This window comes from Anopheles coluzzii, chromosome 2 (genome assembly GCF_943734685.1).
Source record: "Anopheles coluzzii chromosome 2, AcolN3, whole genome shotgun sequence".
NCBI lineage: Eukaryota > Metazoa > Arthropoda > Insecta > Diptera > Culicidae > Anopheles > Anopheles coluzzii.
In genome coordinates this window covers 105418634-105446601 of record NC_064670.1, presented here as the reverse complement: position 1 = coordinate 105446601, position 27968 = coordinate 105418634, and the positions used below count along the sequence as shown (strand labels likewise).

Below are 27968 nucleotides of genomic sequence, written 5' to 3'. Positions count from 1 at the left end.
GGGCGAAGAAACAGAGAGAGAGAAACACAAGTGGAAAGCGGCGAGAATCGGCATCTCCGATGCGATGGCTTGCGAACACGGTTTTCCTTGTTTCGCTCCCGAGCGGCGCTCTGGCACCACCAGGATGCGAGGAAAATTCTCTCACACAAAGTGGAAAATCGTCGCGCCGTCCGTCGACGCAGCAGCTTTTCCGTACGTGTGTGATGCAAAAACGGTAGTAGTAGTAGTATCGACACGGTGTGTTGTAGCAAAAGTGTGATTGGAGACGAGGAAGGAAAAAAATTAGCAAATTGCTTCTTTGGCCAGCAAGTTTTCCTACAAACACACACACGCACACATGCACACAGGCATAGGCAAGCGTTAGTCTTATCATCGTCAGTGCATTCGAAATCGAATCGATGGTTATGTTATAATCATCGCCCAGCAAGGATATCCATACACAGGGCAAGGACCATCGGGGGAGGGGACCTCCAGCACTCCACTGTGTCGACAGCGTTCCGCTGAGGGAAACATTGGCTTAAGGCGGAAAATAGAAAAGTGCGTGTGCGTGTGTCCAATGACTTCCAGCGCAGGCAGCCATAAGAAATTGGTGAAATTGCACGAGATTGCCAGTGGAAAGCAGCAAACATCAGCAGCAGCAACAGTGGTCATCCGGCAGCATCGTCCATTGGTGCATTAATGAGAGAGCACAGCTTTGTGATACGGTCGCGAATTAAATCCCTAGAATGGAAGATCCATTTTTCGTGGTGAAAGAGTAAGTTTTCCGCAACGGGGGGAGTTGTTTTTCATTCACGCATCATCGCCAGAGGGGTATGCTGTGCAACGCGAACCCTCCGGTATTGATTGTTTCAATGCTGGAATGCTAGGTGAATCGACATTGTCAGTATGTTTCCTTGCAATTTCTTTGAAAGAGGACAGACAAAATGACGCTCTAATTGCATGTGAAACTGGAAAGTGGAGTTTCGTGTTTTCAACATCACATTAGCCGCACATTCCCGCAGCCTACTGAAATGAGTGCAAAATTGTGCCTCAAGGGCGACCAACCATACGGCCCAACCGTATGGCACTTTGTGAAATCTATAATCGTCCGCATAACTTTCCCTTTTCCCGAAGCTGAAATGTGTCATCCCTTGAATGTGCCCTCCACACACTACGCACGCGAGAGTGTGACGCAAGAAACGCCGAAAAAAACATCCTTCACACAGGAGACCACTGAGAGACGCATTCGGTGTGTACGAGTTGTGTGTTTTTGTATTTTTTTGCATGCGGTTCTTAATTATGCTTTATTTCGCCACAGTACCAGAATGATGGACTATTTGCATACGGGTGGCAGAGCGCAAACATCCTCATGGTGTATGTGTGGTGCCAACCCCGCGGCACAGTTGTTGTTGGTAGTGTGAGGTGGCAGCGAAATTATGCGAAAGACACGTTAAATGCCTTCCCTTTTACAGGTTGGGGTTGCAGTGCCAGGCACGGACACACTTTCCGTTCTCGTTGCGCAGGAAACCATCCTTGCAGAAGCACTTGTCAACGCAGGCTGCCTTGCATGGTTTGTCCCAGGTCTCACCGTTATCGCACGTGCGCTCGCAACCGGTACCACAGCGCTGGAAGATTTCGTTTTCACCGCACTTCTTGGGCTGCTGGGCTGTGGGTGATTTTGGAATTGGTACACAGATAGTGAGACAATAATTCTCAATCCGAGAAGTTTGTTTTCGATAGCAAAATCTTCACTTACCCGAAACACCCAGGAAAGCGAAGACGGCAACGACGAGCAGGACGAAGATGGCGCGCATTTTGAAGAACGTTCGAAATTGCTTTCCTTGTGCAACGTATTGGAACAGACTAAGTTCAGTAACGTTCCGACGGCCGCATTATATCGTCCCGCATGCAGTTGGGCCGGTATTGGCACAGCTGCTCTTCGCCAAAACTGGGCTCTTGAATCTCGAATTCGGTTCATGGAGCGCAGTGCTGTAACAGACCACCTTCTTCGGAAAGGGTATGTGTTTGCATTTCTGCTTGTGCTACAAGCCGGAGACCGACTTTCGGCAGTCTATGTAGTCTATTTTCATAGTTTTATAGAACATTTTTCAATTTCGTAGATATTACTCATACTATGAATCAACCATATTTCGGGAGGCTCAAGTACATTGGGAAAAGGAGGAGGTTTTTTTTATTGAAACAGAAACACCAGCACCATTTTACAGCGAATTGTTTGTACAGTTTGGGGGTTTCCATACTGCACAAACAATTGCCGTGCCTGAGATACACCCGTGCGGTGGATGGTTGCGGCTGTCTTGGTGAATTGAACACCACCGTTTTCGCTAATGTGGTACGTCTAGGCCGTTCCCGGCGGTGAGCTGATTTTGCAACGAATTATTAGAGCATAGCCATGGCTTCACGCAAGCATTGTCCTCCCGGCGAAAGTAGCCCGGTCGGCAGAAGCATCCCGAAACGCACACACCCGTGCAGCTCAACATTTGCCCAAGATTGGTGCAGTTTCGGCGACACGGCGATGCACAGCTGTAGTATTCCTCGTTCTCGACGGTGCAATCTATTGGAAAGCAAAATGAAATATGCTTTAGTTTTGCACCACAGAGAGTAATACAATATGTGTGAAGGCAAATGACTTACCTTCGCTGTACACGAAAGTCACCATCAGCGCAACGAATACGATTAACGAGATGCATCTTACGTACTTCATCGCTTGTCTTGTTGTTTAAATTTGTTTCTAAAACTCCATAGAACTAAACCCTCATCGTGCACGATGCACCTGTTTTATAGTCTTCAACCTTTCTATGCTTTTACCTGCACAAATTCGACGTCATTGCGAGAGAAAGTCAACAGAAAACATGAATCGTTGGGCGTTAGTTTTGTCCCACTTTACAACTCCGCCTAAACAATCAAAGCTGCTGTCCAAACGTATTGCTTAACGTTTCACATCGCGCTCGGTTCGTATGATGTTGAAATCATTGCGATCGAGTTGTTAGTTGTGTTTGACACACCAGCGATCGACGTTCTCGATCGAAAGTACCGTATGATATTAGATAGTATAAGACGTTACCGTATTTCTTCTTCGCTCTCCCTAATTGCAGCGAAGTATTCAAAGCATTGAATAAAACACGTGGGTTGTACATTCGCTGGCGTGAACTAAACGATGCACATTCGGGTGGATCAACTGCCGAGGCCGACTGGACAACGACTGAACTGAAGAACTCGCTCCGCAGCATCGAATGGGATTTGGAAGATCTAGAGGACACTATTAATATCCTTTTCCAATGAAGATTCCATACATTTGTCTTATTTGTTATCCAACTGCGTATAATATTTCCTTAACCCGTTACCCTTCCGTAACCGAGCACGTATTGTAGAGAAAAATCCGAGCAAATTCAAGATCGACAACCGGGAACTTTCCAGCCGCCGGTATTTCATCGACGCCACCCGGGATGAGGTGAAGTCGATGAAGGATCGCATGAGCATCAGCCGCAACCGTGACCAGGACATTACCGCCCGCCAGCCGCTGCTCGATAACGTCGAATCGTCGCCGCAGCAGCTGCAAAGCAAAAACTACATCAACAACAACAGCATCATATCAAACGGTGGTGGTGTGGCCGTGCTGAACGGCAACAACGGTACCGCCGGCGGTGGGCTACACAGCAGCAGCTCCTCCACGCTAAACTGCAACCTGAACAACAACAGCCAGGTGAACAATCTAAATCTTGCCGAAACGGGTAAACATCTGATCAGCTCGGCCGGCGCAGCGATGGCCTCGAGGCACAGTGGGGCCAAGTACTCCAAGCTGGAGAACAACCTCGATGACAGCCCGAGCCACTATGTGCCGTCGGCGTCCGGTGGTGCCGTGCTCGATTCCAACTCGAGCCGGTTTGTCGAGGATACGCTCGCAACGCAGCACAGAATTCTGGTCGGACAGGACGAGCAGCTGGACATTATTAGCGATTCGATCGGCACGCTTAAAACGGTGTCCCGCCAGATAGGCATCGAGCTGGATGAGCAGGCTGTGTAGGTTGATTGTCCCTGCTGAGTTCTATCTGCGGTTTAATGCATGTTTCTCTCTCTTTGCCTTTGCAGCATGCTGGACGAGTTTGGCAACGAGCTGGAGCAAACTGATTCCAAGCTCGATGCTACCATGAAAAAGGTGGCGAAGGTACTGCACATGTCCAACGGTAAGTGATAAATGATACTGGAAAGGGAGTCGATTGACTAGAAATGAATAAAAACATTTTTTTTTCCTATATTATACATTCCTGCAGACCGAAGACAGTGGACAGCAATCGTAGTTCTATCGATAGCACTTGTAGTTGTGATAATTATTTACATCATTCTCTAATCTATATCTGTCTACCGTAAAACAGAACACACAAGATGATTACCCGGGTTATGGTAGGAGTGGGCGCGCGTGGGAAGTAAGCTAAAGTTAGGCGGTGTAAGTTATTTTTGCAATAGGGAGTATGTTAAAGAAACAAACCAAAAAAAAAAGGAAGAGCGTATCGTAGTTTACTAGTAGTTTACTACTTCGTTTAAAGCGTAAAGGTATAATGATTGTGATTTTTTTTAAACTTCTACCATAAGTTTTTAGATCAATTCTTAACTTACATCATTAGTAAAAAAAGGTTCACTCAACACCAGCTCAAGAGTTTCAATCGATTATTTTAAAACTTTTAGAAGTTGCAAATCTATTTCCCTGCTTTTGTGTGTTCTATCGTCAAGCGTGTGTAAACTACACGTTTCGTACCACTAAGTTCATCCTAAGAGTAGCTACTTAACACTAAAAAACATTGTAAATATCGTACTCATCATTTCGTATTGGCGGGATCATCTGCTCAGGTTTGATAAGTCCGGTCTAATTTTGCATTTTTTATAAGATCACTTTTGTTCCGTGTTTGGCAAACGAGAATACACCCGTTTTAAAATCCCATTCCTCTGGTGAATGATATTTCAATCGGTTCTTGCGAATATCATCATCAGCTTATTTAATCCTTCTGGGAGCAGTAAAGATTTCGTTCTAGTCATACGTTCCATATAAGCAAACCATATACAAACTCCCCACACACACGTAAGATGGCGAAAGAGTGTATGCAAACAAAATGGAGAAATGGATTTACTAGTATTACAACTTGAACTATTTCTGTTTTCTAAACAAAACTACCAACACACACACACACCTGTAATAGCAGAGTAATAAATATTAAACCAAACCCCGTAGAAGCAACAGGCGCGATCAGAGACAGTCGATTTGAGCGATTGATCGTTGCATATATTTTTCGTGAAATGTATTAAATGTAGCTCAGATTTAACCACTCCGTTTGAGACAGCCAAATTTTCCTATATTTAAACCCCGAGTCGTCGTCAACCATTACAACACATACACAAAACAACAAATAGAGACGCCGCTAGGTGTGGTAGCAAAGAGCAAAAATGGAAAGCAATTAAGAACCGGTTCAATCGGCAGAGAGGATGTGTGCTGAGTTGCGGACAAAAGAAGAGAAAAGCTGACCAGTGGGCGATGTAGGTGTAGGAAATAACACTAAGGAGGAGGACGTCTTCCTTCTTAACACGGTGCAAGGCCCTGACTAAACGTAGCATGTAGGAGGAGAATGTGCGCTCACTGCGGGAGCACCGTTCGAACAAAGACACAAAGTAGTAGTGTGGTAAAGTTTTTTGAAATTCCAAGTAATATTTTTGTCGCGTAGCCATTCATGATTAAAGTAAATGCAATATAAAGGAATGAAAGATACATATGCTGGGTTTTGTATGATTAAAAAAACATTTCTCTATAAAACGAGTGATTTATCACAAGCTGTATTCGATGCATCGCATTTAAACTCTCAACAAACTGGTTTATTGAACCACTTTTTTGTCTTTTATATTTTTACGAAACAGAAACTTTTTGAAGTTAAGTTCCACTTTGATCGGTTCCTCGCCGCCCGTCGTTGGGCCCTTCTGTCGTAATCGCTCCAAAACGTCGGCCGAAATGGGTTGCGCAAAGTGCAGCTTCACCTTCCCACTCGCACCGAAAGTGTCCTCAATGATGCCACACTCGCCACTGGACAGCGTAATGTGCAACCCCACGAATGCTTGCCGGTTGTTGGCTGCCTTTTTAAACAGTCCTACCGCGATCAGCTCATGCTCGCTGACTACACGCTGTATCGTGCCGCTTTTGCTTTTGTGCTTGTACACTTGCAACTGCTCCGGCAGGACCGTTTCGGCGTACTTGCTATCCCGTATGACGTCCGTCAACCTAGCCGAAAATGCTATCCGGCAATCGGCCGCATGTACGTCACTGTCCAGCTTCGAACCAATGATGAGCGCATTGTGGCACGCAAGAATGGGTGTTTCAAATTCTAGCAGCGCAAAAACGTTCCTTTGCGTACTGTCGGCGCCGGCGACTATCTCCTCCAAGTATTCGTACTGCTGTGCGAAGGAGAAGGATTCGCTTTCACCGGTGAATAGTAGCACCGTGGCCACGACCGTTTCATACCCGCAGGTGATGTGAAACTTTGCCTTCGATTTGATCGGTCGTTTGTAGTACCGTACGCTGCGCAGTGGCACGATTGCCGCGTACACGTAATGCACGTAGTGCGGGACGCACACGATGCCACGCTCCAGCGATTTCGGATCGAACTGGGTTATGCATATTCCAGCCCGGTCGCCCTGCCGAATGGTTTGGTAGCTTTTGCGAAACATCTGTATCGATTTGACCTTGCGCTGCAGTTTCAACTTCGGTATTTCGACCTCATCGTTCACGCTCAACCTGCCCTGCAGTACCGTGCCGGTACAGACGGTCCCCTGTCCCTTGATGGCGAAACAGTGATCAACGGCAAACATAAACGGTAGTGCCATATCGCGCTGCGGCATGAAGGATTTGCCGTTCATCGTATCTACCAGCGCGGAAACGTTTTCACCCGTCGACGCAGAAATGGCCACGATCGGTGACGCATCGAACGACATCTTGGAAAGCACGCCCGCAATGCCCTTTCGCAGTCGGTCTAGCGTTTTCGTACGCTGAGCCGGATCTTGCAGCGCATCCATCTTGTTCAGCACCACGATCATCTTCCGGCACGTCAGCTCACCGATGAGAAGACATTCGGCCGTTTGTGGTTGGATGCCTTTCTCCGCATCGATCACCAGCAGCATCATGTCGATGATCTGCGCACCGCCAATGATGGTTCGTATCAGACTAGCATGCCCGGGACAGTCGACGAAGGTGTACTGCAGCTTTTCATAGCCTTCGGCAATCGCTTGCTCCCTTAAGTGGTCTGGCAGATCCACCTGCAGTGCACTGAAGCCCAGATCGAGTGTTATGCCCCGTTCCTGGGACTGGGGATTTTTGTCGAAGGCAGCCGTACTAGCAATTGCGCTCAGTGCTCTCGCCAACGTTGTCTTTCCCGAGTCCACGTGGCCCAGTATGCCGATGTTAAGGTTAAGATACATACTGTTCGAACCTTTTACTGAACTTTAGGTGTTAGTTTTTCCCTATTCCTGTGATCTTTCAGAAACGGTGTGTCGAGTTTTTCCCTGCATCTGGGAATAGTTTTCCAAGACACCGGGATGTTTGTTTACATTCGCTGTGTTTACCTATTATGGTGCTGTCAAACTGTTCCAAACTGTTCCGGATAGTGATGGTCGTTGGATGGGATCAGTTTATTCTTGGGAAAATAAAACATAAACAAATTTGAACAAGAGGGAAAAAGGAAATTAATTTAAAAACTGAATTAAATATTGCAAAAGATTTTAAACGAGTCGCTCGATACGAGAAAAAAAATCATAGAGATAACGTAAACGAGATTTGATATTCTGTCTCACGTCCGACTGTATTATCGCTCTGCGTAATCAATTGTTGATAATTTTAATCAATTTCTCATGACGCTGCATATTTCAGCATGCCAATTCCCACACAGAAACATCGCAATTAACGAATTTTGTTTCATCCAATGTCACGCAAAATGGACCAAATTTTCCCGTCTGCACAACTCCAGCCTTCAGTGAGTTGGTAGAAATTTTCCCTACGTTCTTTCTCTCGCCTGCCCTCCCCACGCAATCCCCCTTTCCGTAAAACCCCTAGTGCGCTATTTGTTGTGACGACGGGGAACAGCCTTTTTTGTTAGTGACATTTGGAATCGGAAAAAGGAGAAGCCCACCAAAGGTGTACCGAGGAGGGGTCCTGTATAGGTTATCCTTATCATCAACAGAAGCAGCAAGTGCGTATCGTACAGTTTCTGGAAGGTGTTAGGAAAACATGACATCACACCCACCGCCAGCCACCTACGTCGACGATTGATACGTTGGCCGGACAGCGGAAACCAGCGGCGAGAGAGTTTTTTGTTGTGTGAATGTGTGTGCATGTGTGTGTGCCCGCGGGTGTTTAGTGAAGCGGTGTGAAAACAACGGAATTTACACGGCGGATAAAGGCAAGGTGAAATCTAGACCGAAGCGCGCGGTAGATGCGGACTTTGGGTGGGTTTGCGCGAGTGCCGAAGCGGGATTATTGTTTTTAACGAAAAGTAGTAGCACAACACAGTACAAGGGCTATCGGAGCTTCGGGGGAGTACTTGTTGCTGCTATATTGCCACTTGCCACTTGCTTTGCGTTCGTGACGTGGCTGCACTAACTTGGGCAAGGCATGCCCAACGGGACGAATGTGGACTGGTCCAGGTGAGCGCGAAGGGTCCTCGGCAACGTGACCCTGTAAGGCACTGTTTTTCAAAACACTCACATTCCTTCTCAATTCTCAATTTGCAGGTATGGGCTTGGTAGCGATGATTCATCGCCGACCGAACGGAACCGTGTGCACGGCCAGCGGTCCGGCGGGGGCGGCGGCGGCTTCGTTGATCTGGGCAACGAGTACGACTACGGTGCCGGCGGGCATCACGCGTCCGGTCGGGATGAAATCTTCGCCGAGGATCAGGGTGACAAGCCGTGGTGGAGGAGCAACTTCTTCATCTCGCAGCCGGTGCTGTTTGGCACGTGGGACGGCGTGTTTACCTCCTGCCTGATCAACATCTTCGGCGTTATCGTGTTCCTGCGCTCCGGCTGGATCGTGGCCGAGGCGGGCATCATGCATGCCATCCTGATCGTGTTCTGTGCGGTCGGCATCGCGCTCGTGTCCGTACTGTCGGCCGTCGGTATCTGCGAACGGTGCAGGGTGGAGAGCGGGGGCGTCTACTTCCTGATTGCCCACACGCTCGGCTCGCGGTTCGGTGGCTCGCTCGGGCTGCTGTACTGCTTCGGACAGGCCGTGGGGTGTGCGCTGAATGTGCTCGGTTTCGGTGAATCGATCGCCGGGCTGGTCGGGCTGGAGGGCAACCAGTGGGCGATTCGTGGCTTTGCCATCGCCGCCGTCCTGCTGCTCGGCGTGATCAATGTGGCCGGTGTGAAGTGGGTCGTTAAGCTGCAGTTTGCGCTGCTGATCGTGATACTGATGTCCGCGCTGGACTTTATGGTGGGCAGCTTCATCGGGGAAGCGCCCGAGCACGGTTTCGACGGGTGGGGATCGGGCAACATGGGACTGAACCTGTGGTCCGCCTACACGGAAGGCACCTCGTGGTTTACCGTGTTCGGTGTGTTCTTCCCGACCATCACGGGCATCCTGTCGGGCATCAACATGAGCGGCGATCTGCGCGCCCCGTCGACGGACATCCCGAACGGTACGCTGGCCGCCCTCAGCACCTCCACGTTCCTGTACATGGTGTTTATACTGTTCCTTGGCGCGACGTGCCAGCGGAGCCACCTGCTGACGGACTACCAGATTGCGGTGCAGGTGTCGGCGGTCGAGTTCCTGCTGCTGGCCGGCATCTACGTGTCGAGCATGTCGTCCTGCCTCGGCGCGATGTACGGTACGCCGCGCGTGCTGCAAAGTATCGCCAATGAGAATGTCATCCCCGGTATCGGCAAGCTCGGCAAGGGACGCGGCCCGAACAAGGTGCCGCTATACGCGATGGCCGTAGTGGCCGGTGTCACGACCACGTTCATCATTATCGGCGACATTAACACGCTGGCCCCGATCGTCACGATGCCGTTCCTGCTGACGTACGCCTGCATCGACTACTCGTACTTTGCACTGGCGCAAACGTTCGACATACAGAACAACCGCGAGGAGCGGTTCCGAATACAGGCGCAGAGTCCGCTGTACGAGACGCGCAACTACGGCGCGACGGGCGACTATCACGAAAACAACGATCTCGATCAGCTGTTCCCCGAGCGGACGCGTCACAAAAATCTAGGTGTAAGTGGGAGTGTGCACTGTGCTTATTAGAGCTCTTTTATACGCTGTGCCCTTTTTTTGTTGCAGACCCCGTCCAACTCACCACAACATGTGCCTTCAAATGCGGCAACGAGCGCACGATCGCAGCAACCAAATGGAATACCTCACAGCTCGTCGATTACCAGCGCCGATTCGGAAGTGGTGTTCCGCGATGGCACCAACAGTGCGAACAATGCCAACTCCGTGAGCGAAGCGGACGACGAGCCTATCGCACCGATTCGACCACCCATTCACTCCAAGACTAAAAACTGGTACTCCGGTTTCTGCAATCGGTGGGCCTCTTTAATTGGGGTAAGTGCAGTCCATCTCGACCTCGTCTTCGTTGCCATGGCAACTGACTCAAAACATCCTTTTTCGTTTCCAGGCTGGCATAAAAATTCTCGTTATGCTGCTAGTAAGCTGGGTGTACGCACTGATCTGCATCGGGACCGTGTTTATCGTCTGGTTCTATGTCGGTACGGCGAATCCAGCAGTGAAGCCGGGCCTGGCTCACGAGTTCCGCTTCTTTGTGTGGTTAAAAAATGTCGTTTTCCGTTGCTTTGGGTAAGTCGTTCAATTCCAGCACCTTTACAGGTTATTAACGGTACATCCAATCCCCCTTTTATTCTAGAAAACGTATGCACGATTACGAACAGGTCGTAGTTACCCAAACCTGCCCGAACGTAAACCTCGCGTCTGCTCAACTGAATGAAGAAAATGAAGACTTTGCCTCCCGGCGGCGATACCATCAGACTGCAGTCGTGCAGGGGAGGTATGTGGATGAAGTGTGAACAGAAAAAGTAGACACAAAGTGGAGAGAGATGTGATTTGTAGGGATGCAGCCATTAGCAGCAGCACCCTTAAGAAAGCGCTTACAAACGCAAAAAAAAAACAAATGAGAAACTCCTTTTACTAGCCACAGACCAGTAAGTACACCGCACGGTCTGCTCCGTTGTAAACGATGTAACCCCCCCATATCCTCGTTTTCGTGTAACCTTCGTGTAACCCGCCGTACATGATAATCGATCGCCAAAGTGTACTGATGATGGAAAGCGCTGTGGAGGGCATAGCGTAGATTGGTTGTAAATTCTCAAAGCGGCTCGACAAAAAAAAAGTTCAATGTAAAACATATTTAGTCCACTGTATAGGAGATTGTAACAAGCAATATCGAGCATTACACATCAAAATGTCCAACGTATCACTAACGCGCACGTATGCAACAAATAACGGACAAAATTGATTAGGAAGAGATAGAAAAGGGAATGATCAGTCATCTAAACACAAGAAACCGTAGCATAGGATCAACAAATGAAATTATGTGTACATACGAAGAAGAAGAAGGTATCGTTGTTCCCTTCCCTACTGTGTTGCAGCTTACAACTACTAGCGTAAGAATTGTACATTGAGTTTGTCCTTTTAAATAACGCATTTCCAGCTAATTTATTAACGTACCCTCCCGACGACCAGCGCAAACTAATTCCCCGCGTCTATTGCAGCATTAAAAATTACGTTCCAGTGAAAGCTAACGTTGAGATTAGAACAAACTATTACTAACCTATGTTTTGCCATCGGGCAGATGGCGTAATAGTGGCCGAACGTTGCATTGTTTGGCATACAGTATTGCTTTTTCTTCTGGCACATTGGCTTGCGAGTGCTCCTCACGAACTGCCCTGTCCTGTCGATTCCAGGTAGATAGACTGCTTAAAAATCAATCCAACCATCCCCCGGGGGAAGCGTATCGGTGGAACCAATCTTAGATAAGTACAATTAATGGATATAAACTTTATACGTTTCGGTTCGTCAGCGAGAACGAGAGAACAATAAATATGCAAGTGATTCCTTTCTATTGTTATTCGGACGATCGTAAAGCATTGAGCGTCCCCCATTGGTACCACTTGGGATGTACTAACGCTGTGTAAAAAAAAAAAAAATAAATATAACTGACAATGTAAGACAACACGTTGCTAGCGCTGTAAGCAGAACAAAGGAGGAAAGAAATTTAAAAAAAGGTAGCTTTGGATAACTTTGGACCGTTGGAAGATACCGGGAAAGGAATACGATTGCATTAGTAAGCTTTTAGAAAAACTTTATTTTGTAGTACATAGTAAGTTACGCGCGTGTATTAATATAAACAGTTACATCCTAAGATAGTTCGTTTGTTACGATACCAGCTACCAGCCATTTCTTCTCCCCCCGCTGTGCCGTCTAGTACACCAAGCGGGGTTGCCACCACAGACACACACACACAGACATACATCCCACACACACAGACATACATCACTCCTAGACGTCGGGACGCACGCGGTCCAACCGTCGCTCAAACCGAGTGCCACTACTATTCGTCGCCCCGGATTGCCTTGTACTTGCTGATCTCCACCGGGAACGTTTCGCTCAGCTCCTTCATCAGGTTGCTCTTGAACTTGCGGTACGAGTCAATCTTGCCCTTCACCTCCTCGTTCTTCGTGAGCGCCTTATCGATGCAGTCCTTCGTGTAGAGCTGCGGATTGCGCCCCTGGTCGATGTAGTCGAACACCTCCAGCGGCACGTTCACGTCGATCTGGTTCTTCAGCTTGTCGATCTCCTGCAGCCCGGTCACGAGCGACTGTATCTTCTGGTTCAGCACATTCTGGCCCTGGGGCTGGAAGTCGCTCACGATGATGCGGATCTGGCGCACGTTCTCGATGAACATTTCCAGATGATTTTCCAGGTTTTCCAACGGCGAAGTCATCTTGAAGGGGGAAATATTTTCGGAGACGAAGCAGAAAAAAAGGGAACCGTACGACCGCGGGTGGATTTATTTGTGAAGAATGTTTTGATTTCACTCGCATCGTACGTCAAACTTTTTTTTATTCTCAATTTGAGTTTAACACATCGGCTTCAGTACTTCAACTCGGGTTAGCCTAAACCAGCAGTAGCAGAGGGCTTTTTGGTAACAAATTAATAAAAAATAGAAAATCAGCAGCTTTTAACTAATTTTTGTTTTATTAGTAGTTCATAATGATAATTTCCACCCACTCAGTATGCTCGCAACACGTACCCAAATTGCTCGTCCTGGAATTTAAATCCTTCACCAGCAAAAGGGGGCTTCTGCCGGAACTGCGATGGCAAAGACGGACCATTTCACTGTGTAAAATGATTAGGTAAAAAGGTGTAGACAAACTGCACACAAGCCTATGTGCGTGTGTGTATGTGTGTGCAGTAATCTTAATTTTTAAGCCATATCAAGAATTTACTTCGATTGAAAAAAGAAAGCAGAACGATTCGTGTGGAGCACTCAACCTCTCAGCCCCAGCACTCGTTCGTGCCAGCAAAAGCGTCCCTAAACACCTTTCCTGTACTTTTCTCCGTGTGAAAACTCCGTCATCGGTTTGCCGGACACACCGCAAGTACCGATACCGACCCGGCCGTTCACATTTTCGGGCGAAGCAAAAATACTCTTCGGTTTCACGCCACCGGACTTTTTCGATGATTTGGCGGTAAACTGAAGCCATTTGTTCTTCTCGCATTCCCGTTCCTCTTCCAGCTCCTTGAATCGCTGGATTTTTTTCATCTTCTTTTTCTTCAGGTATTCCTTTTGATTGTGCCGCATGCGTCTGAAAAGAAATGATTAGCGCATATGAGCTCCCATAATTGCCTGCCTGCGTAGAGGCGGTTTCCACTCACTTGTTACTGTTGGCGGGAAACACCTCGTTCCGTGTCTTTGGCTCCTTCAGCTCACTAATCGTGGTGTTGCTCCGGTTCTGGTACGCCTCAAACACGATGTTCACCTCGCCCGTTTCCGAGATCGACTCTATGGTAGCATCATAGTACTGACCGTCTTCAATCCACTTAGCAGAACATTTATCACCCACCTTCCATACCTTCGCTGGCTTTGACTGCTTCTTGTCCGCTCCCGAGACGCCCTCGTAGTAGCTGCTTGTGGCCGGCTCAATGTACGACGACTTTTTCTGTTCCGGTTCCTGCTGCGCCTTGATCAGATCCTTCGTCAGTTCGATCACCTCGTTCAGGTCCTCCTTCAGCTTGAGCAGTTCCGAGTTCTCCGGATCTGTTAGCAGGGCAGCTTCGACCTAGGGTTACGAAAACGGAGCGCTGCATTGGCATACTGTGGCTTCACTAATCGCAAACCTTTACCGCCATTCAGCGCATGCTAATATTACCTGCTGTAGTTGCAGCTTGTAATTCTGCAAATCGTCTGCCATTTTGGGGTACTATCAACCGAGATTCGCCTAGTTTATTGGGTTTGTTTTCAGTTTTCAGCTGCAGCAGGAGCGATCGCTTCGATACGGCAACATCAATGTTTTCTTCTTTTTATTTTCGTAGAAAGTTCATGTCAACCCGCCCGTACAACATGGCGAGGGGTTTTGACGTACGAATATCGCTGCATCTCGCTCATTTTCTCTACCCTTCCTTTACTCGTTTAAAACTGAGGTTTTGTACCCCTCACGCCCACTTCATTACTAATTTTGCTCGATTGGTGCTCGAACCGTTCTAAAGTGTGGATGTGTGTGTATGATCAACCGTGTAGGAAGTGGCAAGTATGATTGTGTGCGTGTGATCTTCTTGTAACGAACGACGATGGCACCGGTTTCAGCTGTCATTTATTTGGCCTTGATGTTTGACGAAAGAAGAAAATAAATTTTGTGCTGTGCTGTTTTGCGAAAATTTGTTGAATTTTTTCAGTAAAATGGATACACAACCAATGAGGAGGAGCAGAAAAGTTACTTCCCGGCGGAACAAGAAGCTTGCAGCTATGTCCACGGAGTATGATCGGCAGAACATGTTGGATGAAGAGGATGCGGGAACAAGCGGAATGGCACACCGTGATATTAGTGAGTTAAACCATATTAATTATGAATATGTGGCTCATATTCGTTTGGGTTTGTTATTTGTTAGGATCAGTGTTTAAAAGTGAGTGAAATTCACAAGTGCTTGTTTGTTCTAGTTCACTATAATGACAGAGAATGTCTACAATTCCTAATGTTATAGTAATGGTAGCGACATGACGGCCGAAGTGTACCGGCCGGTACCGAATATGACAACGTATTTTGTTGCTAAAAATGATCTATTGATAGTGTTCTTGTGTTAATCAAAAAAATATTACCTCGGAATCGATTACAGTTTAGTACAAATGTAATTAAATTGCTGTGTAAGGGCCGTAGGAAAGCTAAGCAACGCGTAGGACCTCAATTCAAAACACACGCAAAAATGTACATTATAAGATGTGTAATCAACACGTTTGCCTCATCATTTTAGGTGGACTATTCACGGTTGAGCACGTAGGAAAGGTGACTAGGCCTACTTCCCATCCGTCTTCGTCTGTCTCCGATTTACAAAAGACGCAGCTCAACCTGATCCAGCCCTCGAGTACGATTCAGTTCACCGTCAGCAAGCGTGTGGTGCATGCCGGTGATGTGCGCTATGACCCGTAATGTCGTTCGGATCAACCCGTTAGGTGCAAGAAAGCATAAGCGATTCCGACCCGTTGGGGCGCGAGTTCGGGTCGGAATCGGACCAAAATAGGTTCAAGACCCGACCTAGACTCACTGCAACAATGGGTCGGAGTTGCTTATGCTTTCTTGCATCAATCGTTTGGGTTGACAATCGTTTATTCCGACTCCGATCTTGTGGACCTGCTGCACGCATGGCCTATGTGGAAGGAGACAGCCATGACCATGAGCCTTCGTAGAACAGTTGATGATTAGCAGAACTGGCACGAAATAAATACCCAAGTGCCACAAATCCTATAAACGACTACTAAACGGCTTATAAACGACTCAAGTTCTCTACCTAAACGGAATATAGAAAGACTTCGTTTAGCAGACGGCAAACGACTCATGCATTCTAAAAATAGCAAAAAAGCTGGCGGCGCCATCTGTTTGTGGGATACCCAACCAGTTGAGCTTCATCGCTTGGAGGGGAGCTTTCTCATTTACTCTGTACTGTTGTATGGTTTCGCATTGAAGTTATGCATCGCTAGAACTAGAACGGCGATACGATTGTTTAAATACTAAACTCCAACGGAAATCACCATCACTGAAGCTAGTGAGATTTGAGTAATGGTCGTTGGTGTTGATACCCACATATCTGACCACACGACCATTCAAATAGATTTTTGCTCGGAAAGTTAGAAGGCTATATAGGTCATGATAAGATGAAACTTGTCAAAATACATTGCAAGAAAAGGATAGCAATATAATGATGAGTTGTAATACGCCATCTATTGATCAAACCAATGAAGCTGTGGAGGTTTCATTTTTTTCAATGGATATTCAATTTTCCAGTCGTTTAAGCTTAATCGGTGGTGCTTGGGTACATTAATAAAAGCACCGATAAAAGTTCAATACCGGTTTTCCCCGATTCCCTCAGCGTCAAGGTCACCAGTAAATGAAGCCAGTGCATAAAAAGCCTCCGCCGATCAGTTGATGTAATAGCGAAACATGTATGAGAGAGACGGCGGAGCTCAGGTACTTTATATGGCGCACACATGGAATAAAGGAGCCTTGGAAGACAATGAAGGAGAGGTGGTGGGAATGGTGGCGAGATTTTTTTTTTGCCATTGAATTTTGTCCACCAACACATTCGCACACTAGTGCGAGTTTTTTGGCGGCCATCTTGAACTCTCAAAAACCCTCACAATGCCTTTCAAAAACGCTCGCCAGCGAGGGCAAATCGTACCGATCTGGAGCGTTGGCGAGCTTGTTTTTACGCAGCGGGAAAGAGCTGCAAATTTTGCCGTTTGGAGCACGCCTGCAGAGTACGTGCAGAAATATTGCCAATTTTTCAGTTGACAGTTGACAGTGCCCACCGTTCCGTCATTTGGTTCGCCAGCTAGGTAGAGCAAAGATAAAAAAAAATCGCGTCGGCAATAGGCAGCACCGTGTTGTTCGCGTTCGTTTTATCTGTACGTGATTAAGTTATTATTCCCATTCTGGAGTGTTTGTGTGTTTGAGCGAAGATAGAAATCTAGACGACGATGGCTTATCAGGTGAGTGCCAGCCGATTTCGGCCTGTTTGATAAAAGCTGACGTGTTGTTTTGCCCCATTCCCTCTGTTTGGGGGGAGGGTGCACCTGACCCGTCCGTCACTGTGGTGATTTATTTACGCGACTTTTGCGATGCTAACTAGATTGATAGAGAGCCCCAACATTGGGCCAAACTACTGGAATGGTGTGAATCATTGGTGCACACTTGACTCCCCCCTCCGCTGCGTTCGTGCGTGTGTGTATACGCCCAGCTTTATTCATTCTAATTGTGTCGTTTCGTGTGTCTCGACGGGACGTTTTCTACCAGGGAGGATACCCGCAACAACAGTATGGAGGCTATGGACAAAACCCGGCTGCAGCGGGCGGGTACGGAGGCGGTTACGGTGGTTACGCACCGCCACCGCAGCAACCGCCCGTCAATCCGGAAATCCAGAACATTTTCCGCAACATCGACAAAGACAACACAGGCCGCATCAACAACCGGGAGCTGCAGCAAGCGCTGATCAATGGACGGGGCGACCACTTCTCCGACACGGCCTGCAATTTGATGATCAGTGAGTTTTTGTGCTTACGCGCGCGAGTGTGTGTAATGTGAGCGGTAGTGCTTGAGGAATTGCTGATGACTCAACTGTACGGTTCTTTGCTCTGTTCCGTTTCTCTCATCCCCCGGTTCGTGTATAGGCATGTTCGATCGCAACAAGACCGGCACGGTCGACATCTACGACTTTGAGAAGCTGTACAACTACATCAACCAGTGGCTGCACGTGTTTAAGAACTTCGATCGCGACGCATCCGGCCACATCGAGGAGTCCGAGCTGACCCAGGCGCTGACGCAGATGGGTTTCCGCTTTTCGCCCCAGTTCATACAGTACCTGATTGCGAAAAACGATCCCATCAACCGGAAGGAAATCTCGGTCGACCAGTTCATCGTGACGTGCATCCAGATACAGCGCTTTACTGACGCGTTCCGCGTCCGGGACACCGAGCAGAAGGGCATCATTACGATCGGGTTCGAGGACTTTCTCGGCATCGCGCTCTCCATGTGTTCCTAAAACTGTGCCGGCGGGGACAGTCAGGCCGAATGAACTTCGATGCTCCTAACCTAACCGCTATCGTTTCCACACACACATACACACACCGAGACACACATACAGACACACACATACAGACACACACACTTGGACACGGACACACAGCCGGCACAACACATCAACACAAACACGGGGCAGCGATAAAGTAAAGCACGGTAATGATTCACTGTTAAAGTATTCTACTAACGGACAAAGCGACAAACCGACAAAACAAAACCAGGATGTGTGTGTGTGTGAAGATGTGTGAAGTACGGAAAGACCTGGCCCGGAGAGGATGGACGATACCGGATGTTTGTCTGGATGAGCCTTATTCAGTTGAATGAAATACGCTTTTGTGAGAATCAAAAAGAACGAACACTCAGATGGAGAGGAAAGGAACTCGCTGAAGGGAGGGGGAATCACCCGCAAACCAAGCGGACGCAGACGAGAAACAATCAGTGCAACAAATGATGCCCAAGCAAACGTACTGTAAACCCGGTTAACATTCATTAACTTATTCCTAATGCCCGTAACACCAATAATAATCATCGTATCGTAGTGCAGGAGAAAGGTGTAATAGTACAGCAGAAGGTTCAACTAGACACACAAGAAAATGGCACACAAACACACACACACACACAGATAGAACAACAACTCATATATATGCGTCATAATTTATATCTACTTCAAAAAGCTAGAGCAAACGGCATGTGCGGAAACGGAGATTGTACGTCAAGTAGTGCTGGTGGAGGGGTGCAGGCTGGGAAAGGGCGGCAAACATGCATGCCAAACATTAATGCGGGCCCCCATCATCCACATGCGTCTTGGGTTCCGTGAGGAGATAGAGAGCGATTCCCCTGTGCTGCACGTGTGTGTACTCTGCTGGAGCCAGTTATATCTTTTGAGTTGATTAGCAATGGTTTCTGCGCATTGGAGCTATCGTCGTCGTCGTCGTCGTCTTGTGTGGTGTAAGTTTTTCGCAACCGCCGCCAGATTGTGCTGAATGATGATGATGTTGGGGTGGGGGTTGTGGGGCTGCTAGCTACTAACGGGCTCTCTTAGTAACTTGAGCGAAGGTAGCAGTAGCGAGCGGGGTCCGGTGGTGGCGGCGATGGCAACAACGACGAAAAAATTATTGTATTTTATTCTATTGGTAATAAATGTACTATTATCTAATACGAATGGTTTATCGTGTTTAATCTGAGAGAAAGCCGTTAAATCTATTTTTTTTTTCTTATTGTTAATATAATATACATTTAGCGAAAAATATGTTGACGGAAACTAAAATTTTGAATTATTTTTTATATCTTTCATTCAGACTCAATGTAGCTAATGTCGACTCAAAATCTGTTATAATGAAATAAAACAATTAAAAACGTACCAATAGACCTGTTGAGAAAACAAATAAACTGGTGTACATACATTTTGTTACGCACTGTAAATCATCAACGTACACAAAGCAGTAGAAACACCCTTAATCTTTCTACAAAAGGGTTTCGTTGAAATGTTTCAATACTGTGTTTGCTTAATTGAGAACTTTAATCGAAATACTATCTAAAAGTGTGTTCTCTTAATCTGATTTAATAATAGACGAGAATAGTTAAAAAATGCTAAAAATAATTTCTATCAATAAACTTACACAGCAATTGTCAAAAGCATTTTTACTTCAATGGCATCTGTCAGCTTCTTCGACATGGCATTACCCGTCCTTCACACGCTTGATCGGCATTGTTATTGTTTTTGCAATCGCTCAGTTAGTTCTTCGCGCTGTAAACAGCTTTTCTATTCGTGGTAAAATAAGAGCGGAAAGCGCGGATAAAACGTTACCGTTGGGACCGCAAAACAGCCCACTGCTTGGTGCAATCAGGATGTCGTCAATGCGGCCGGACGATCATCGCCGGAAGTGGGACCGAAAGGAGTACGAAAGGCTCGCGCACGAGCGCATTCTTGCCAAGGATAAGGGCAACGAGGACGATGGTAAGATGGCTTGCAGTGGCATAATATGCTTCCTCCCCTGGTTGCGATTTTTAACCTGTTGATTGGCGTTTTTTTCTAAACCAGGAGAGCCCGTCACGAAGGAGCTGCTCAAGCAGCGCGAATACAAGGTCGACCTGGACAGCAAGCTGGGCAAGAGCATGGTCATCAACAAGAGCACACCGTCGTCCCAGTCCGGCGGCTACTACTGCAACGTGTGCGACTGTGTCGTGAAGGATTCGATCAACTTTCTCGACCACATCAATGGCAAGAAGCACCAGCGCAATCTCGGCATGTCGATGAAGGTGGAGCGCAGTTCGCTCGACCAGGTGAAGGAGCGGTTCAAGATTAACAAGAAGAAAACGGAAGAGAAGAAGAAGGACTACGAGCTGGAGTCGCGGGTACGGGAGGCCAAGGAGGAGGAGGACCGCTACCGGGAGTATAAGCGCGACAAGAGAAAAGAGCGCAAGCGAAAGCACGATGAGGACGAGACGGATCCGGACCTGGATGCGGGCAGCTCGGAAATGGCTGCCATCATGGGATTTGCCGGATTCGGTGGATCGAAGAAGAACTGAACACGGGTAGGGATTTTCCCGTTCCTTTCCACCCTCCTCCAATTTCCTTTTCCTCACCAGAGCAAGTGGCTCACGAGGGTCACTACTACACCAATGCCATGGACCTTTCCGGTGGCGTCCGGTGGAGGGGATATTCTTCTGGTTTCCGTCGCATGGTTTACTGAGCTCACCGATAACTAAACACTAAATACCATACAGGCGAAATGGACGTGCTTTACAGAAAAGGAGGGCTAGCAGCGTCTCCAATGCGTTGCTGCTGCTGCTGCTGCTGGATCTGTTCAAACCCCCCGGTGGTACTAATAACTCGTATTTGACCTATAATTGTAACTGACGAAGGAATGTATATTAGAATAAACTTTATTTTAAAAACCAAATTGGGCGTGCTCTCTCACCCACAAGTCGTGTTTCGTTTCACATTATTCGGCTGGTGCGCAACTTTATTTGTAGTTCAATAGTTAAATAGCACAAATTGTAGCAAATATTTTGAGTAGAAATTCTCGCATAATCCCTCGCTTCCTATTTGTCCTCTACCTTTCTGCTCCTGCTGCTTTCTGCTACCTTCTGCTTTCTGCCTTGACGTTGTGGTACGCTCATTGTTACAAAGGACGGCGCCAAGAGAAAAACGGCCCTTACAAAACTTCTATTGTATATGAGAAAAAAAAAAACATTCAACAGGCGTTATATATTTATCGTATGCAATAAGCACAACTTTGTAAATATACATTCGCAACATCTTCAAACAGTTTCAAATGCCCCGGCGGCAGCGTTCATGTCTTGTGCATTTTTTTTCCATTGCGCCACACTTAATATCGGAAGCACGCCGTACATCTTTTCAAAGAAGAACATATTATTATTGAGTAAATTGTTGCATTATTTGTTTTGTTTCGTTTCTTTGTTCTTTGTATTTGAGCGCTAGAATCGTGCATCAGTGATCGTGATAGTCAGTAGTGTAAATGCTTTGTTTCCACTCCATTCCGGATCGGTGATCGGGTTGTTTCCGTTTGGCGAAATTATTACAACGACGGTTAAGATAGTAATTTAAGTAAATGGTTACGACGACCGAACGTGAGCAATTAACCGGATGTGCATGGCCGAAATAATTATGCTATTTAAGTGGATGAGATTTATCGTTGGGGCGTTCAAAACTTCTCCTTTCCACCCGCGGGTGATTGTGAGATACAAATACAAATAGCCTTAATGGCCGGCACGCCAATTTAGTTAAATATCGATGTAGCGGAAGATGTAAAAGGGAAGTTTTACCCTTAACTTTTTAAATACACTTTATAGTTAATATTAAAAAAAAAAAAATAATGAAAAACCTTACTCTCTACTTGCTTCATGCACTTGCGCAAACCTTTGTCGCGGTGGTTTACTTTGTGATGAGTGATCCTTAAGCCTTACTGTTTTCCATCTCCGCCTGCAGGAATTGGGCGGAGAAAGGTTGTTTCGTGATCGGGGTAAGCTGCACCTCCTGCATCGGTGCCTCAACTGCGTCCTCTTCCGGCGCTTCGCCCAGCAGCCGTGCCAGATTGCTTTCCTTCCAGCGGCCGCTGTTACCGTTGATGGTGCGATCCTCGCACACGCACAGGAACAGCGTGTCAACCACCATCTGGAGGAGAGAATGAATGAGAGAATTAAGCGCTTATGTTCAAATAAAATTGTCCCACTATCCCCATACCTCGTAAAGCGACAGTATAATGTGAGCGATGAAGAACGCAAACACGGTTATAATGATCACCGGCGCCATGTAGAAGTGCAGATCGGGATTGTCGCGCAGCAGCAGGATGCTAATCAGCCCACAGATCGATGCCACCGCCAGCTTGCCAAGGAATAGGACAAAATCACCAATACCATTGATGGTGGCGACCTGCAGTGCGTTCGTGACGAGTGCATTCCAAGCCTGGGAAATGGGAGCCGTAAACGTAAGAAGAAGATCAATCAAAATGCCATTCATTGCCACCCTGTGGTCGGCGAGCCGCACGTACAATCTTTGCAGCGGGACAGAAGTTAACACCCTCGATCGCGATCACGGTGTACGCGTTGTGGTTGAGGTAGCGAATGAACTTCTCCAGCAGCCAGAAGCTACAGATGCAGCACCGCAAACAGCAGCTAGCACATTCCGATCCTTCCTGCTGGTGGCGCTTCAATCTGCAAGCGAATAATGAGTGGAATTAATTTTAAAAACCTCCCTTTTTGCTGTTGAATGTTTGCTTTTTTTTAACTCACTTCGCGTATAGGTAGGTAAGGATGAGGCGGGGGATTTTGAAGATCGTAATAATGAGCGAACCCTTCGCAACGGACCCAAGATGGTACTTAACGAGCTTGGCAATCGCGAGCAGGACGGGCGAATCGGTGGGCTTGCGGAAGTACCAGAAAGCGACGGCACCGGCAATGGCTAGTTGCTGGCAGGCGAAGATAAACTCACTCGTCCAGATCAGCCCAATGATGTAGATCCACAGCATGTGTCGCAGCACGTTCACGTCGTGATATTCCACCAATTTGAAAGCTGTTTTGTGGGGGGAATGTATAAATTTAATTGCATCTAGATCGACCTGTTTCCTCCCATTGCAGTTACTTACACTTGAAGCTGGTATCATTCTTCCCCGCCAGCTCCGGCTTCAGCTTTGGATCGTTCGCAATCGAAGCACTGTCCTCTAGCTGGGCCAACGGAAGCAACGGCTTCACGCCGGGATAGTTGGCGGTGGCCAAGCAAACGACCACCACCACCCAGAAGGCCAGAAAGACCGACAGTGCGAGGAAGGCGAGCAGCGGCGGTCCGGCCAGCCCCGGCAGCTGCAGCATACACTTGCCCGCCTCCTCGAACAGGGCCGCCAGGCCGGTCAGCTTCTCGCGCAGATAGTAGATGACCACGAGCAGTATGATCATGATGCAGGTGGCAGCGATCGCGAGCACGTAGATCGTGGCCTCGTTCCGCACCAGCTCCTCCAGGTAGGACAGCTGCTGGTCGGTGTCGAGCGTATGCTTGGCCTTGTAGTAGCTCCACCACAGCACGCCCGTAATGCCGACGCTGGCCACCACCACGATGATGCAGATCAGCCACGACACGATCGTCGCGAGCCAGTGCAGCAGCGCAATCATCACGATCGAGAACACCAGGCTCAGCGCACAGATCAGCACGATCGTGGGCCACGCCTTGTACAGATCGCTAAACACCTGCTGCGTCGCCTCCCAGGAGTTGATCAGTGCGTACATCTTCTTTACCTGCTGCAGCGGCGCGTTCACGCCGGTCGGGATGCAGCGGTGCAGTACCGGCGCCGACTGGTACACCGGGAACGGTGGGCACGGCCCATTGAAGTCGAAGTACTTGGTCCCCTGGTTCGCTTCCTGCGTTTGCAGCATGCTCATGTTAAAGTCGTACCGGCAGAGCTTCGTCTTGCGGTCCTCGTAGTAGCGGTACAGTTCGGCCGCGTTCAGCAGCTCGCGCTGGGGACATTCCTTCACGCAGATCTTGAGCGTGTGGCGCAGCTCCTTGATGTCGAGGAAGAACAGGTACGGTTTGTCTTCCGTGTTCATGCCGGACAGGGGAAAGTTGGAGAACTTGTCGTTGCTGCGCACACCGCACGTGTTGCCGAACGAATCGTACCCATTGATGATGCGTAGCGGATTGCCGTAGATGAAGGAAAACACTGCAATGACGATCTGGGGGAAGCGAGTGAAGGGAAGAAAGGAAAACATCAGTTAGTTAGTGTGTCAGCATTCGAAGGGGTTGTAACACAGGTGGTGGTGGTGGTGGATCATTAAATTTGACCTTGAAGAGTGAGCGAGTGGAGTTTGTTTTCCCCCTTTTTATTTTGAAACAAATACAAACGACACTCCTTCCGCGAGGAAGTTATTGTCAGGGTCAGGGTGCGATGGAAAACCATATGTTGCATGTGGCAGGTAATGGAAATTAAAACAAGAAGGGGACAACACCCCAAAACGATTGCATGCCACGGCTTGCTTGGGGGAGCAATCGTGTCAATACACTGTAATTAACTGCACGCACGCGCTTCGATGCAAACTTCGGTTAATAATAGATACAAAGGATTCTTGCTGGCTTATAAAGGAGATGGTACCCGGGGCACATTTTCCGATGGGTGCTAGATGTGCCCATCCCCCCCCCCCCCTCCCAACACACACTTTTACGTACCAATGCAATCCAAAAGACAACGTACAGAACAAGCCAAAAGATGTCGGTGGGCGATCGCACCGTCACCGGCTGCACTTGCTGGTCGGGCTTGCTCTCGAAGCAACCCATATCGTGGCAGAATCACTCTCTTGCTGGGATATCGTCCGGACAGTGTCCAACTACTGTTTCACTTCGCTGACAGGGGCGGGCGTTGGTGCTAATTGCTTCCTGCCCCGTTTCGTTCAAAACATTCCACCAAGATGACGCGATCCCGGCACCAAAGCTGTTGTTATTGCTGCTGTTGGCGTCGCTTCTTCACCCAGCAGCTGTCAAAGTCGTGCTTTGCCGTTGTTTGTTCGAGTTTTTTTGTTGCTCGTCGTTCGTCGAGCTTGATGAAGAGACGAACCACTGTGCAGCTAGATGTAGAGTTCGCTGTCTCCCTTCCACTTGCAGGATAGAGCGAGTGAGTGTGCGTAACTGTCAAGCGCGGGATCGGCGAATTGTACACAAACAAAACCATTCGCATCCACAGCGCGCAATGTGCAGTGTCCCCACGGGTTGGTAGGGTTTTGGCCGAATTGATCTATTAAGTTTGCACTCTTGAAGGATACGTACGATTGCTGATGTTACCATGAGCACCACGAAACCGACACCGACAAGGCAAAAGAAGAAAAAGCCGCCTGCCAATGGTGAAGCGGCAGCTCGCAGCGTAAAGAAGGTTTCGGCGTCGGAGCTGCAAAGTGCGTATAACACCGTGTCATCGATTTCAAACCGTTTAATCTTTACAACTCGTTCAAACTACAAACTTTCCTTACAGAGTTAATGGCTACGCAGGGACAGCCAGGCAAGCCGGGCAAAGTGATTGGCGTAACCAAGGTACCTCACGGTACGGTTTCAGGTCAGTACAATTGAACAGGCACTTCAGGCTTGCCAGACTGGGCCAAGCCTATCTCAACATCTTTGGGCCTTTTCTTCTCAGACACCAGCGCACCGCGGGTAGCGATAAAAGATGAGCCCAATTGGGAACATAACCCACTATCGGAGGAAGAGGCGGGTATAGTTAGCTCTTTTTCCGATTCCACGGATGTAACCGACGATTTTTCCGAACTGGTCGTAAACCCAAGCACGTCTGTCAAAACGATGGAAGACTTTGAGGACATCATTGGTCGGTGTTGTTGGTAGCGCTGGCAATGTTCGGTATCCGAATTAATGTACATTTGATATGTTGCAGAATACGGCGTTTGCAGAGGCGAGATCGACGATGACACACCGATCGTTACCACCAGGCGAGAGCTACGACAGATTATAAAAGGTTAGCATATTGGCCAGTCGATGCTAAAAGGTGGACAGGCACGGTAACACACGGTTGGCATTTGTATGCTCTATTTACAGACGCTTTTCAGACCCACTTGCGTTCGATAAATACCCGGTTGGCCAGTATCGAGGGTTCGATCGGTTTGCTGTTGAATAGTGTCGCTGTTCCCAACGACGGCGAGGTGGAGGACTATATACCGACGGCGAACTCGTTCGAATTTAAAATCATCGACAACAGCGAGGATCTGGAGCTGTTGAACGAGCGTTTGGAAACGGATGAAGAGTACGCCAAGAAGCTGCTCCAGTGGCTGCAAGCGCGGCTATGCACGAATGAGAGCAAAAAACGCATGTCCAGAGCGCTGAGTGCTATGTTTACCCTGGAGTTTCTCTGTACCGTTACCTGGACCGGCAAAGGGAAGCAGGCCAAACTAGCAATGTCACGGTACAAAGCGGTGGTTCAACTGTTTAAAACAATAGGCACTACCCGGCTCTGTACGATTGACGACCGAGCGGTGGCAGATTTTTTCATTGTTAAGCTACGCTACACAGGGTTAAATTTAAAACGACGAAAAGATAAAAAATAGCAGGAAGAGTTTGTTTTGCATTTGTAACATTAGGAGAGTAAAGTATCGTTTTACGCTAGACTAAATGTATTGAACACAGTGACCGATAAGTGTAAAAAGACAGTAAACATCTGTTCCGATCGGCAGTGTATGGGTTTACTTAACACACGAAGGAGTTATCCCAGCGCTTACAGCAGTTTTCAATATTTTCATGAGCTACTGGCCTAAGTAATTTGAGGTTGTAAAGTTTAGGAGATTTACCCTTTCTTTATTTCGAATATGTTTACCGGTTGTTAGTTAGGTGCCTGCTAAACACTGTATTATGTATTACAAAACAAACATGACATTCAGATTCAGTAGGATGTTAAATGGAATGGGTTCTTTTTAGTCATTTGTGAGATCCATTCATAACTCTGGGGTCTGAACTCTACATGCTTCAATGTTAGTATCCTTTGCACGGTGATTATACACAATTCGTTAATGATACTTGCGTCACGGTTTGATGATTATACTGTGCAATTATGTGTTCAATAAAACTGATGATTTCATTCGAAATCGTACAACATCGTCTGACTAGGGTTCAAGTGCTGGCTGTCATGAACGTTTGGGCAACAATTTTGAAACACTAATGACGAATTTCACGCAATGGGAGTATGTTTTCTTGTGTAATTATAACAAAAATTAATATATTTTTGTCCTTTAGAACAGTTATGGGACCGGCCCAATGAAGAAGGTCAACAAGCGATGGAATAATTCGTTGCCGATGCTTCCAACTTCTCCCATCACCAATTCAATGTTACCAAAACACCCTCTCCCAAATGGTTCATAACTTTTAACAACCAAAATCATACAAACATTTTTATTCTGATCGTACGCATTGAAAAGATTAACTTTTAAGACCGTTTTTTTCTCTCGTTTACCGCCCCATTTAAATGCTAAAAGAAAAACAAATCCAAAACACCAACAAACAGCGCCATCTAGTGCAAACGTTGCGTACTGAAAGCAGACAGCTGTTGTCAGGACGGTTTGCTAGTTGGGGAGGGGTAGCGATGAAGCCATATTCGTAGGCTATTCCAAACGAATCGGACCAGCCCGGCCGATCG

At 47.5% G+C, this 27968-nt stretch overlaps 11 protein-coding genes across 11 annotated transcripts; 5 read left to right on the top strand and 6 right to left on the bottom strand.

Annotated features, from left to right (window-relative positions):
- Window positions 1-5: 5 nt before the first annotated feature.
- Window positions 6-5752, top strand: LOC120949693 (syntaxin-6). The gene is made up of 5 exons (XM_040367135.2): window positions 6-754; window positions 3093-3262; window positions 3360-4017; window positions 4087-4181; window positions 4269-5752. Exons 1-5 carry the CDS (start codon window positions 726-728, stop codon window positions 4343-4345), a joined length of 1029 nt encoding a protein of 342 aa, XP_040223069.2. The 5' UTR covers window positions 6-725; the 3' UTR covers window positions 4346-5752.
- LOC120949695 (chymotrypsin inhibitor-like) lies at window positions 1225-1860 on the bottom strand. Its single transcript, XM_040367137.2, has 2 exons — window positions 1736-1860; window positions 1225-1645 (listed from the first exon to the last, which is right to left on the bottom strand). Exons 1-2 carry the CDS (start codon window positions 1791-1793, stop codon window positions 1446-1448), a joined length of 258 nt encoding a protein of 85 aa, XP_040223071.2. The 5' UTR covers window positions 1794-1860; the 3' UTR covers window positions 1225-1445.
- On the bottom strand, window positions 1945-3086 carry LOC120949694 (chymotrypsin inhibitor Ani s 6-like). The gene is made up of 2 exons (XM_040367136.2): window positions 2632-3086; window positions 1945-2551 (listed from the first exon to the last, which is right to left on the bottom strand). The coding sequence occupies exons 1-2, from the start codon at window positions 2699-2701 to the stop codon at window positions 2322-2324; spliced, it is 300 nt and encodes a 99-aa protein (XP_040223070.2). The 5' UTR covers window positions 2702-3086; the 3' UTR covers window positions 1945-2321.
- LOC120949692 (selenocysteine-specific elongation factor) lies at window positions 4895-7675 on the bottom strand. The gene has a single exon (XM_040367134.2). The coding sequence runs from the start codon at window positions 7447-7449 to the stop codon at window positions 5857-5859; it is 1593 nt and encodes a 530-aa protein (XP_040223068.2). The 5' UTR covers window positions 7450-7675; the 3' UTR covers window positions 4895-5856.
- A 221-nt stretch (window positions 7676-7896) lies between these two features.
- On the top strand, window positions 7897-12110 carry LOC120949111 (solute carrier family 12 member 8). Its single transcript, XM_040366128.2, has 5 exons — window positions 7897-8670; window positions 8758-10240; window positions 10307-10570; window positions 10644-10822; window positions 10890-12110. Exons 1-5 carry the CDS (start codon window positions 8639-8641, stop codon window positions 11047-11049), a joined length of 2118 nt encoding a protein of 705 aa, XP_040222062.1. The 5' UTR covers window positions 7897-8638; the 3' UTR covers window positions 11050-12110.
- A 217-nt stretch (window positions 12111-12327) lies between these two features.
- LOC120949112 (mediator of RNA polymerase II transcription subunit 10) lies at window positions 12328-13081 on the bottom strand. Its single transcript, XM_040366129.2, has one exon. It carries the CDS (start codon window positions 12984-12986, stop codon window positions 12594-12596), a length of 393 nt encoding a protein of 130 aa, XP_040222063.1. The 5' UTR covers window positions 12987-13081; the 3' UTR covers window positions 12328-12593.
- Window positions 13082-13221: 140 nt separating this feature from the next.
- Window positions 13222-14583, bottom strand: LOC120951562 (survival of motor neuron-related-splicing factor 30). Its single transcript, XM_040370342.2, has 3 exons — window positions 14416-14583; window positions 13922-14325; window positions 13222-13851 (listed from the first exon to the last, which is right to left on the bottom strand). Exons 1-3 carry the CDS (start codon window positions 14455-14457, stop codon window positions 13578-13580), a joined length of 720 nt encoding a protein of 239 aa, XP_040226276.2. The 5' UTR covers window positions 14458-14583; the 3' UTR covers window positions 13222-13577.
- A 2478-nt stretch (window positions 14584-17061) lies between these two features.
- LOC120949959 (peflin) lies at window positions 17062-19488 on the top strand. The gene is made up of 3 exons (XM_040367627.2): window positions 17062-17243; window positions 17548-17794; window positions 17922-19488. Exons 1-3 carry the CDS (start codon window positions 17232-17234, stop codon window positions 18290-18292), a joined length of 630 nt encoding a protein of 209 aa, XP_040223561.1. The 5' UTR covers window positions 17062-17231; the 3' UTR covers window positions 18293-19488.
- A 536-nt stretch (window positions 19489-20024) lies between these two features.
- LOC120948964 (zinc finger matrin-type protein 2) lies at window positions 20025-21233 on the top strand. Its single transcript, XM_040365862.2, has 2 exons — window positions 20025-20287; window positions 20372-21233. Exons 1-2 carry the CDS (start codon window positions 20179-20181, stop codon window positions 20857-20859), a joined length of 597 nt encoding a protein of 198 aa, XP_040221796.1. The 5' UTR covers window positions 20025-20178; the 3' UTR covers window positions 20860-21233.
- Window positions 21234-21263: 30 nt separating this feature from the next.
- On the bottom strand, window positions 21264-25282 carry LOC120948962 (choline transporter-like 1). Its single transcript, XM_040365859.2, has 6 exons — window positions 25010-25282; window positions 23439-24519; window positions 23086-23365; window positions 22845-23007; window positions 22538-22759; window positions 21264-22468 (listed from the first exon to the last, which is right to left on the bottom strand). The coding sequence occupies exons 1-6, from the start codon at window positions 25115-25117 to the stop codon at window positions 22250-22252; spliced, it is 2073 nt and encodes a 690-aa protein (XP_040221793.2). The 5' UTR covers window positions 25118-25282; the 3' UTR covers window positions 21264-22249.
- Window positions 25283-25413: 131 nt separating this feature from the next.
- Window positions 25414-27061, top strand: LOC120948963 (uncharacterized). Its single transcript, XM_049605316.1, has 5 exons — window positions 25414-25728; window positions 25806-25886; window positions 25968-26153; window positions 26220-26300; window positions 26381-27061. The coding sequence occupies exons 1-5, from the start codon at window positions 25620-25622 to the stop codon at window positions 26884-26886; spliced, it is 963 nt and encodes a 320-aa protein (XP_049461273.1). The 5' UTR covers window positions 25414-25619; the 3' UTR covers window positions 26887-27061.
- The last annotated feature ends 907 nt before the right edge of the window (window positions 27062-27968 follow it).

Excerpts from the sequence above, each read along its gene's own strand:
- LOC120948963 (XM_049605316.1), top strand. The coding sequence starts at position 25,620 with ATGAGCACCACGAAACCGACACCGACAAGGCAAAAGAAGAAAAAGCCG. Across the intron at positions 25,729-25,805 it reads TTCGGCGTCGGAGCTGCAAA|AGTTAATGGCTACGCAGGGA; the intron begins GTGCGTATAACA and ends CTTTCCTTACAG. Across the intron at positions 26,154-26,219 it reads AGACTTTGAGGACATCATTG|AATACGGCGTTTGCAGAGGC; the intron begins GTCGGTGTTGTT and ends GATATGTTGCAG.
- LOC120949112 (XM_040366129.2), bottom strand. The coding sequence starts at position 12,986 with ATGACTTCGCCGTTGGAAAACCTGGAAAATCATCTGGAAATGTTCATC.
- LOC120951562 (XM_040370342.2), bottom strand. The coding sequence starts at position 14,457 with ATGGCAGACGATTTGCAGAATTACAAGCTGCAACTACAGCAG. Across the intron at positions 14,326-14,415 it reads ACAAGCTGCAACTACAGCAG|GTCGAAGCTGCCCTGCTAAC; the intron begins GTAATATTAGCA and ends TCGTAACCCTAG. Across the intron at positions 13,852-13,921 it reads TTTCCCGCCAACAGTAACAA|ACGCATGCGGCACAATCAAA; the intron begins GTGAGTGGAAAC and ends ATTTCTTTTCAG.
- LOC120949111 (XM_040366128.2), top strand. The coding sequence starts at position 8,639 with ATGCCCAACGGGACGAATGTGGACTGGTCCAG. Across the intron at positions 8,671-8,757 it reads ACGAATGTGGACTGGTCCAG|GTATGGGCTTGGTAGCGATG; the intron begins GTGAGCGCGAAG and ends CTCAATTTGCAG. Across the intron at positions 10,823-10,889 it reads GTCGTTTTCCGTTGCTTTGG|AAAACGTATGCACGATTACG; the intron begins GTAAGTCGTTCA and ends CTTTTATTCTAG.
- LOC120949694 (XM_040367136.2), bottom strand. The coding sequence starts at position 2,701 with ATGAAGTACGTAAGATGCATCTCGTTAATCGTATTCGTTGCGCTGATG. Across the intron at positions 2,552-2,631 it reads GACTTTCGTGTACAGCGAAG|ATTGCACCGTCGAGAACGAG; the intron begins GTAAGTCATTTG and ends GCTTTCCAATAG.
- LOC120949693 (XM_040367135.2), top strand. The coding sequence starts at position 726 with ATGGAAGATCCATTTTTCGTGGTGAAAGA. Across the intron at positions 755-3,092 it reads CCATTTTTCGTGGTGAAAGA|CGAAGTATTCAAAGCATTGA; the intron begins GTAAGTTTTCCG and ends CCCTAATTGCAG. Across the intron at positions 4,182-4,268 it reads GGTACTGCACATGTCCAACG|ACCGAAGACAGTGGACAGCA; the intron begins GTAAGTGATAAA and ends ACATTCCTGCAG.
- LOC120948962 (XM_040365859.2), bottom strand. The coding sequence starts at position 25,117 with ATGGGTTGCTTCGAGAGCAAGCCCGACCAGCAAGTGCAGCCGGTGACG. Across the intron at positions 24,520-25,009 it reads TTGTCTTTTGGATTGCATTG|ATCGTCATTGCAGTGTTTTC; the intron begins GTACGTAAAAGT and ends CGCTTCCCCCAG. Across the intron at positions 22,469-22,537 it reads TTATACTGTCGCTTTACGAG|ATGGTGGTTGACACGCTGTT; the intron begins GTATGGGGATAG and ends TCTCTCCTCCAG.
- LOC120949959 (XM_040367627.2), top strand. Across the intron at positions 17,795-17,921 it reads GGCCTGCAATTTGATGATCA|GCATGTTCGATCGCAACAAG; the intron begins GTGAGTTTTTGT and ends GTTCGTGTATAG.
- LOC120948964 (XM_040365862.2), top strand. The coding sequence starts at position 20,179 with ATGTCGTCAATGCGGCCGGACGATCATCGCCGGAAGTGGGACCGAAAG. Across the intron at positions 20,288-20,371 it reads TAAGGGCAACGAGGACGATG|GAGAGCCCGTCACGAAGGAG; the intron begins GTAAGATGGCTT and ends TTTCTAAACCAG.
- LOC120949692 (XM_040367134.2), bottom strand. The coding sequence starts at position 7,449 with ATGTATCTTAACCTTAACATCGGCATACTGGGCCACGTGGACTCGGGA.
- LOC120949695 (XM_040367137.2), bottom strand. The coding sequence starts at position 1,793 with ATGCGCGCCATCTTCGTCCTGCTCGTCGTTGCCGTCTTCGCTTTCCTG. Across the intron at positions 1,646-1,735 it reads CGCTTTCCTGGGTGTTTCGG|CCCAGCAGCCCAAGAAGTGC; the intron begins GTAAGTGAAGAT and ends AATCACCCACAG.